Source organism: Pterocles gutturalis, unplaced genomic scaffold (assembly GCF_000699245.1).
Source record: "Pterocles gutturalis isolate BGI_N339 unplaced genomic scaffold, ASM69924v1 scaffold37488, whole genome shotgun sequence".
NCBI lineage: Eukaryota > Metazoa > Chordata > Aves > Pterocliformes > Pteroclidae > Pterocles > Pterocles gutturalis.
Window position 1 is genome coordinate 3,269 of NW_010121755.1, and position 10,173 is coordinate 13,441.

General features: G+C 40.1%; 1 protein-coding gene across 1 annotated transcript; it reads left to right on the plus strand.

Moving 5' to 3' along the window:
• Positions 1-246: 246 nt before the first annotated feature.
• On the plus strand, positions 247-3,165 carry LSM11 (LSM11, U7 small nuclear RNA associated; the record flags this gene model as incomplete). Its single annotated transcript, XM_010077345.1, has 3 exons — positions 247-386; positions 1,140-1,223; positions 2,761-3,165. Coding segments are annotated over 3 exons (629 nt in total), but the record flags the coding sequence as incomplete, so codon positions are not given.
• Between the last annotated feature and the right edge of the window lie 7,008 nt (positions 3,166-10,173).

The window sequence follows — 10,173 nt, forward strand, 5'->3', positions numbered from 1 at the left end:
GTCAAGTGAAACCTTTGTATTTTCTAAAGTCTTTGCTGTCCCCACTGTAAGTAAAGTTTTGGTGGTCTAGTAATTACAACTGCAGTGCATTACAGTGCTCTGGGGCTTCTAATTTCTTTTGCCATGAAGAAAAGCATTGTACCAAGATCTGCTGTACTTCTACATAGAGTAGATTTTTACATATTTTTCTTTTATATATATATATGTATTTTGTTGAAGTCTAGTGATGTTCTCTTTCTGTTTCAGTCCATGAAGGCAGCCCGCTGGGGGAGCTTCATCGCTGTGTCCGAGATGGTGTAAAAATCAATGTCCATATCCGCACTTTCAAAGGGCTCCGGGGAGTCTGCACAGGGTTTTTGGTTGCATTTGACAAATTCTGGAATATGGTAATTATTGTTCCAGCCCTTGATTTATAACTGCTGTATTGAAAACTTGAAATTTGCAACATTTTTAAGCAAACTACATTTTGAGAAGGTTAATGTGGTATTGTGGTTCATAAAGCTAATTTGTTCTGGCACTGAGCACTGGATTTGAGTCTTAAGTGGTGCTTGATGTTGGATTGGTACATCTGAGAGGTGTCTAGCCATCTTAGAGAAAGTTTTAGGTGAGAGAGAGGCTTTGAAGCATTCCCAACATCTTCAAAGGTTTTGTGTGAGAACCCAGGAAGGTGGAGTATAAGGAATATCATAAGCTTCCAAAGCTTTCTCTGCAAAACACAATTTTATAGTCGTAGTCACTTCTGTTTTCTTTCACTAACACATCACTTGGATATCAGTGACAAAAGCTTTTCCCTGTGTTCTGCCTCATGAAGATCTTAAAGACAGTGAATGGAAAAGCAGCTATTCAATATTTGTGAGCCTGGGGCTGTGAAAAGTTTGGAAATATCTCTGGGAAGGGGAAGGATTTTGCAGGCAAAGCTCAGAAAGATTTTGCAAGTAATGCAGAATGGATGCTAGGCTTTGCTGGTGCTTTTGTACCTCAGTACAGCTTAGATGATTAAGAAGCCAGCGCCAAAGCACAGCTTGTTCCTAGGATGGATTTTCTCTCTAATTTCATAATGCTATGATACAAAGCTGGTCCAGAGCTCCTTCATGTTTTCTTTTAATTTTGACCTTTCCGGTTCTTCTGTCTTCTTCTAGGCCCTGACAGATGTGGATGAGACGTACAGAAAACCAGTAACGGGCAGAGCTTTCTACGCAGAACCTCAGCTTACACTAACCCGGGTAGGTAACTACCTCCAGTTTTCTTTTTTTTTTTTTAGTATCTCCTTTTCCAAAGTAGTGGAAGGGCGAGCACTGATTGGAAAATTGTATTTACATTTGAAATATTTTACCTAATTTTATTACAGGTGACTCTAAAATGACTTAAACTGGGGGTAAAAAACCAGTTTTCTGACTTTTTTGAAAAAATTTTGGCCATAGTTCAGTGTTACAGAATTTCCACTTTAGAGTTCCTAATATCAGATCACAGTTGCTGCCACTGCTTAGTGCAGTATGCTGACCTTCTATAAGATCACTCTCTGTTTTTTGTTTTATTTGTTCTGTGCATTTTCTGTACCCATGACTGATCCAGACCACATTTGTCCTGCCAGGTGATTTGGCAGCACATAGCTCTGATACTGATGTTCACAGAGCAACTGTCTTTGTCTCCAGCCAACGAAACAGTATGTCTGTTTGGTCATTTCTAGTCTGGGTACCATGAAGCCCAAGATTATGCATGTTGCTCCAAAGCAAGACACTCTTCAGCATCTAGCTGCAAAAAAGATGTTTATGAAGTTGAGAACTGGAGAGATGATAGATGAACTTCTGAACAATGAAGGGAAAAAAATGTGACAGGCTGTGCCTGTTGAATGACATAGCTCTGGGCCTTTTGAACATCAGAGAAGCATCACAAAAACTTATGAACCGTTTCATTGTGAGGAATTTTTTTTCAAATTCCAGCCATTTAAATCTGTTTTCTGATAGATCCCACCCTTCCTTTTTTAAAGATTAGTTTAAAATAATCAAGTTGTCATTGTTCCTTTAGCCCCCTATTGCAGGGGTTGGCTTTCCATCCTGTTGCTGGCAAGAGACAGGCTAACCGAGATTCTTTTTCATTTGTCAGTATTTCATAAAAGCTTCCCTGCTGCCAGAGTAAAATCAGTTTCTTTCCTAGTTTCAGCACAATGTGTTCTTAGATTAATGAATTCACATGGTGCTTTGGATCTGCTGCTCTAGCTTTTATTATTTTTCTGTTGTTTTTGGTCTACTCACCTCCTAGAATACACCCCACAGTCTCTTTTAGTTTGTTTTTTCTGGGGAACACAAAAGGCCCATCATTTTTTCAGTAGACACTCTTTGCTGATAGATGCCCCTTATCTTAGGGATTCATGTCATGCCTGAGGACACAAAGATGGAAATCTCTCTAATACTGTCTGACAGCATTACTAGAGGGGTGGGGAAAGTGAGCTAGGTAGAGGAACTTGGTAGCTTTTGTTGTTCCTGACCAAAGTTTAATGCTACTGCATGTCAGTATTGCTCCCCAATTAAATTCCTCAATGCACTCATAAAGACACTCATGGACATGCGAGAGATCTGTTCACTTTTTGTCACGGTTTGACTTTGGCAAGAAAACATAGTATTTATTGCTGGTAAAGACATTTCACTAGTTGTGCATTGTGAGCTCTGGTTTGGGATGGTATATGCAAAAGCCATGTAGAAATGGCAAACAAGCGGCCTCTCTCGTTTTATGAATATGGTCATATACCCAAATGTTTTACAGCTGTTTGACAGACTCAAACTGCAGGAGTCCTCAGGAAAGAAGGGAGCTGACTCAAAGACTGTCTCAGAGGAGCTCGCCCTGACAAATGACTCTCAGACGCTGGGACTGAAAGCTGGATCAGGACGAGGGAGAGCAGAAGATGAGCGTGAGAAGCAGAAACACTTGGGCAGAACTGGAGAAAAGAAGACACCAGGTGACAGTTCGCATCTGGCTGCCAGAGGTGAAGCTAATGTGGGCAGCGGGACTGCCCACACGGAGGGTGCCAGCGCTGGTGGTACCCGTGCAAGGAGCCAGTCACGGAGAAAAAGGCGGCCCAAAGTGGATTATCAACAGGTGTTCACACGTCACATAAACCAGATATTTATTCGAGGAGAGAATGTCTTGCTTGTCCATTTAGCACATTGACTTGGCTGAGCCTTCGTCAGTGTATTTATTTGATAGCATGAATTGTGGCTGCAGCTCTCATTGCTATTTAGCGTTCTCATTAAGTATGATGGTTCTGTGACTGGTTTCCATTGCCAGAACGAGGCAGGGGAAATAATTCTAACTGGAGCGTCCTGAGCTTGATGCCAAAGCAGCCTCCTTAGAGCTCTGTTGGGGGTCTCAGGACAAGGTTAGCAACGCAGTTGTTTCTGTGAGATGAAGGAGGTAAGCACAGATCCTACTGCTCCTTTGAAAGGAGCTAAATGGAGAGGGTTGGAAAAGAATTTTGGTATACTCAATTATAGGAGCTAATTGTGGCACACATTTAAGGAGCTTAAGATTGAATCTCCACCTGAAATGAATCACAAACGCTATTTTGCGTGTTCTGAGTAATCTCAAGAGAAGATTGCTAATGAAACCAACAGTTTATCTCCTGTTGTTACATGGATATCTTATTTTCCAGACATAATTCTGACAGTAATTTTGAGATAATATATAAAAAGGTGGAGTGACATACTACTGATGGCTATTAGCCTCTTCATAGTTAGCTCTGTAATGCCCTGTGTGGTAGAAAACCTCTTACTTGAAAACTGCTCTTTTTCTGTGAATGGTGGCAGGACTTTAATTTGTTTTCAGTATCAAAGCTTAGGCTTCTGTTTGTAATGCTGTGCTTTAGCCCTGTGTCACCAGCAAGCAGCTAATGTAGCTGATCCAGGGACCTCCATATTTGGAGTTTATCTGTGAATGTTGTGGATGCAGATGGAAAATTATATATTTCGCCCATTCGCTACTTAGTGTAATAGTGAAGTTTGCAAAGATGTAATTTTTTCTTCTCAGATTTAAGTGTTTGTGCTGAGCACAATTGTACTGTATCTAAGCACCTTTCAGGTTCCTTTGTTGAAACTAGAGGTGCTGTGTCTCTCCAGCGATTCTCACGGAGCAGAAATCTTCATGGGTCTTTCCTGTATGAGTGATGTGTCATCTAATTCCAGTTGAACTTAGCTTTGGAGGTGTGCCTAAAAATGTTTTTTAGTATAGAAGTCAAACTCAGCTCATTGGTGGTTTTATTTTAGCAAGGTTTTAACAGCTTAACGCTGCTGTAGATCAGGCCAGGCTTCTGCAGGTATAAACTGCTTTCCAAGAGTGACATGCGGCACTTTGAGGGTAAGTGAAGCTGTTACATTAGCTAGTCTGTTCCCCTGGCTATCAAAGGACGCTGGATTTTACACTGCTCTTCCTGTATTCATCTCAACTACCTTATGCTTTGCAGCAGCTCCATGTGTTTACAATGAAGTTGGGAAATTGCTGGGATAATGGTTACGTCTGACAATGGGTAGAACAACTTTTTAGTGCTTTATAGCAGGTCTTGTATTGCATATAGAGGTCGTAAGTCCTCAAACTGAGTGACTGCACTCTCAGCGACAAATTTCTGTTGCCGCAAATGCGGTATGCTGCTTACTTGTTGTTAGGGGTATGTCTGGTGCTTGGGTGAATTACAGAAATTATCTAGCAGGAGTTCCTGGACACACAAAGCAGCTGTATGCCTCTGGGGGAGCCTGAAACTTTTATGTCAACATTTCAGATGACATGGGGCTTGGATGGCTGATCAGCTCAGCCACTGAGCTGCAAACCCAAGTTCAGCCTGGGACAGAAGTGCCTCAGAATAAAAAGTATTGTTGATGCAAATCAATTTCATCAAGAGTGAAAAAAAAAAAAAGAAGGGAAAGAATATCTACAGTTTCTTATTATGTATAGCTTTATTGCTGTAATCCCTTCCTACTATGGGCTGTGACTAGGCACTGAAAAGATTCTTTTCTTGGAGGTTCTTGTTTCCTCTTCTTTTGTGCTGTTCTTATGTGTTTTCAGGTGGTCTGCAGTGCGTCCCTTTTTTTTTTCCTTTTTTTTTTTTTTTTTCTTCTCCTGTCAGTACTTTGTCTCCTCAGCACATTCTAAACTCCAATTTAGGAAAATTGTTCTTGTATTCACCCCTAGCTGTCCTGGCTTTCTGAACCTTTCCTACTTGGCTTTCCATGTGGTTGACAACTGACTAGAACCCTCACAAATTATTAGAGACATGTGAAGCTAGAAACAAGGGGCGTATTTCTGCTCCTGACTTCTCAGCAGCTTTTATTGCAAGTGAGTATTTTTCTTCATTATGTTTTTGGTTGTGGGTTGTTTTGTCCCCTCTGCTTTCTGACTGGTTTGGTTTTGTTTCAGTTGCTTGGGATAACTTATCTCTGCCTCTTCCCTTCATGCCAAAGGCTACCGGTTTTGACACCTCTCCTCTTTCCTTCATACTTGACCAAAGGGTGTCAAACCTCCACTCAGGCCTATCTAATGGCATCTAATTGAATTCTTGCTTTTCTTTACCTCATATTCTTAATTCTGTCTGCCTAGTTTATCCTGCTTTGTGCGTTAAATACGATAACAGCTACCATGAATGTTCTTGTGGCTGTCCTGCCCTCTTTCCTTGTCAGTGAGAACTTCACCAAGTTCTCGGTTGCTACTAGAAGTCTCAGTGTTTCCTGTCATCAGAAATTCTTCTCTGAAATGTTGCAGGTGTTTGTTGCTTCACATCTACAAGTTTATTTTTTTATGTTTTATGAAAAATGCTGGTGCTTAGACTTGCGTTTGTGCCTTGGTTTTTATATCATCACTGACTTGTTCTTCCAAAATCATCACCTCAGTCAACAAACCTAGTTAAGAACTGTACAGTTTGTGTACTTTTTTTTGCTCTACCTCATTATTAAACTGTTCCTCCTCTATTCTCATTGTTTTCTCAGTCGGTTGAAATTCTCTCTTCCAATTTAGATTTAATGGTTTATTTGGTGGTCCTTCCTGTGTTTCCTACTTCCTTATCCACCTCTCTCATTTCCAAGCTGCCTCCTAAATACAGCCTCTTCTACGACTTCAGATCGTACAAAGTGTCTTCCTTTTCCCTACTTTATCTGCCATGGTATCTTTTTAAAGCCCATTATCAAAATTCTGTTTTATGAATTTTGTCTCTTTCAAGGATAGTATTTGTGATTTTGTTTCTTTTAAGTGTCATGATTGTGACTAAGCAAGTGATCCTGTACGTGTGTTTCCACTTGCATGTTTAATACTTCAGATGGAGTTGCTCTTTAAATAAAATTGAATGTATTGTTCTGAAATGAAGTCTTCTACCTCACTTAAGTATTCATGTAAATCCGTTTAAAAAAAAAAAAGAAAACAACCCTTGGAAACAAATCAGCTTCATTTTTTTAAATTGTTTATGGTTATTTTTTCCATCTTTGTCCTTTTCCAAACTCATAAAATCTAGGTTCTTTGTTCAAAAAGCTGTCTGCTCCTAGCCATTCCTCTGTTGCTGCGGTGTCACGAAGATGGTGTGAGTATAGACACCTGAAGTCATTATGCTGAAGAATGAAGAGTAGGAGCAGGAGGCAGTCTTAAGAAGCAGAGAGCTGTGTGAGAGTGAAAAAGCTTTGGGCAGAACATAAAGATCTCTCTGGAAAGGATCCACATACTGGTCGCTGCAATCTGTCCAGTATTTCTGGGACACTGTTCAGCCTGGTGCTCAGCAGTGGTTCCTAAAGTGTGTTTACAGTGAGGGACCAAATTACTGCAAGAAGCAAAGTTTTCTGAACTACCTTTGAAGAATTGTTGTCATAATTTGAGTATTTTTTAGAATAATTTCTAAAATAGAAGGCAAATGTGAAACCTGTAAAATGTTACAATGTCAGCTGCAGAAGTGATACAACGCAATAGTCTTGGAATGTGATGTCACAGATATATATCACAGTGTTGTCATGTATCTTTTCAGTGCCAGCGCAGTTCGGTAGGGAGCCAAGTCTCATGGTTACTTTAAGAGTGGCAGTTTTGTTTGTATGGTGGTATAACTCTAGGGACCTTTGCAGATAGTCTGAATGGGGTTTTCATGGAGCCACAGCATAAAATCGTGCTGTGCTGTGGGGACGCAGGGAAACTGGTAGGGAGAATCGGGCTGAGAGCTGCAGCGTTACCCTGCAGTTATGGTGCACAAATGAGTGTTTAGATAAAAGTGCGACTTAAGGGTTCGATGGCAAGGTTCACTCTATTACTTCCTACATGGAGGAAACATACAGAGGGAGAATCGTGTTAGAATCGATTTGGAATGATTTACACAGGGACTGGAGATGCAAAAAGGTAAGGGAGACTCCCTGGTTCAGTCATGAGGTTCAGAATGGACTCCTTTGCTTTCTACGCTCCTTCTCAGAAGGAGTCCAGGTGCGGCTGCATCAGCTCCTAGTCCCAGACTTGGTCAGCGGTTTATGGCTAAGGGATTACATGTGTTTATAGCTAAAGGACTGTATGTGCACACCTGATTTTCTGTATCACTTAGCTAAGTTTTCAAAGTTTCATCATGCTTATTCCCAATTCCCATTTACCTTCCATCTGGGTGTCCGGCGTTAGTTTGCTCTGAAGTTCAAAACTTCTGTCTGGGCATCCAGTGTTTGCCCTGAAGGACAAACTCTGGGTTTCCTGAAGCAAACTCTCTGGGCATCAGATTTTGTAAAAATAAATAATTTAATAGCATGTCCTCACCACGTAATTACTGGAGTAGTCGGTGAGTACTGTTTTCCACCTGCTGCTTGTCCTTCAGTTTCTGGATTTGTTATTTCTGATGCAGCTTTCCCTTCTGTATCATTTGGAAGCAGGGCAAGGTCTCTCGGCAGGAGTAGGCTTCACTGCCCACAGTTTTTTCTCCCTCTTCCTAAGGAATGTTACCCCGTCTAGTTTTGCATCCAGATAGCCTTTGGCTGTTCTTGATTTTCATACTATTCTCTGCAGACTTTTGGAATTATTTGGTCAGGAGAATTATTTATCTTGAATTGGTTGGAGTAAACTGATTTTTAATTTTTTTTATTTTGTTTTTTTACTTATTTTCCTTCCCACTGGTTTTCCTAGTTTGCTGTTGCAGTTACTCACTTGCACGTGTGAATCACTGTGGGCAAATAAGTGTTCAGGAAAAAAGAAGCAGAGAAAAAAGATGTCTAATTTTTGTCGAATTTGACATTCTGTCCAACATGCTGCCCACGGTTACCCTTTCTATTGCTTACTGGCACTGACCTAAATGAGACAGGTGGAAATAATGATTTCATCCTGAAGCTTGAAAGAAAATGGAAAGGCAGCAGGGACAGCAAACTGTGAAAACATGAGTTTCTGGTGATGGATTTCTCCAGGTAAACTTCCTGTCTTTGATTAAACAGATCAGAATTATAATCACCATCTTAATTGCAAGCTCTGCAGCTGGGTAAAATTGGAAGGCACAGTACTACACCCTTCAGAGGCTATGCAGCAGCAGTAGCAATCCTGCAGTGTTTCCTTCAGCTAGGCAAGCTTTTTCCTGAGAAGCTGTCGAGTTATATGTTAGTGTCTGCCTCAAAGCATAACTGCAAAATATTGCAAATTAATATGAAGATGTTTTATCTCCTGCCTGCATTGCAAAGTGTAAAACATAAGTGCTAAATTATGCATCTTCTGCAGCCTAGAACTATTTCAGTACATGCTTTTGCTTCTTGACATTGGCTTAAAAATTTGAAATTTGTACTATAGCAATCCTAAGACAGTCTTTGCTGTAATATTATGAAAGGCTAATACTTCCTAGAAATAATATTGAAAAACTAAGATATTAAAATTCTTATTGTAATTAATGTATTGCAAACCAAAAATATCTATTCCTAAGGATATTAACAAGATGCAGAAATCAAATGTCTGAAGCCACAACTGGAAGAAGAGATGAAGAAATACTTCCCTTCTTCTAGTGAAGGAAGATGATCTTCCTAGAGCAAGATAGTAATTTCAAAGCTACTTTTCCCATTTTGCAGGCTTGATGGCAGGTGGGCATAAACAGGCCAAAAATCAAAGTCAATTAAGCTCACACAAAAAACAGAGCTGAGAGAGGCATGGCTCGGTTTGCAGAGTGGACTGTCAACAGTAACGGTAACTTTACAATGAGAATTTCTAGAGAAGCAGCTCCAGTTTACAGTCCTAATATCTACAGCATTAGCTCCATGCAGATTTTCTTGGTGTTACTATCCTTGCCCATAAGAAAATGACAAATACAAAGGTTTGTGATGTGCTGTCCTGTATTGTCTTTTTCAAGACATTGCAGTATACATTGTGTTGAGGTCTTACTAGGTGGACAGAGGAAGACAGGGGAGGCCAGTTGCAATAGAAACTCAAATCCTAGTAGTACTCAAAAGACCTAAAATCTTAGTAATATCCTTCTAGCTAATGGGCTAGAAGTTTGGCAAAGGAGGATAGAGTCCAAGCTGAGCTTCAGTTTTTTAATTTACCAAAAAATATGAGTACCCTGGTAGGGTATACTTGGACCAAAAGATAAGAATGTGCTCAAGTTTTTATTTAGAAACTTTAACTTGGTCAGACTTTTTTTCCAGCGGTGCCTGTGTCTCACCTTCAGATCAACATTATTACAACTTTTTTTTAAAAAGTACTGTGCTGTTCATGTAGCTGGTAATGTTCATTTCATATCTAAAAGGTGCTTTTAAGAGCCACTGTAATTAGAAGGAAACAGACATTTTCAGGTTACATGTCTTTTCTTCTATTCTGACTTACAATTTAAGATGAAATTGGCAACAGCTGAATGTAAGTGAAGCAGTTAAAATTTGCTTGGAAAGAAAAAACCAATTTTTAAAAAATTACAGCTTTTTCTGTCAGGTGTTGCCAATATATCAGCAGGAAATCAATTGTTACACGGTAGAAATGTTGCGGAGAAAGACCTTACTATTCAAGAGCCTCATTTGCTGACACCTTTTTACCCATTATCAGCCTTGGCAGAAAAAAAAAAATGAGGCCACTTGAAAACAGATAGGCAAGGCAGTCGACAGTCCTCCTCCAGGTGGGCACTGCAGGATCAGTGCATTTGATGAAGACTTTTCTTGATGGAAAAAATATGTGTGTGATCCACTGTAAGTATAATATGTACCTCTCTGGACATTTGCCCAACTA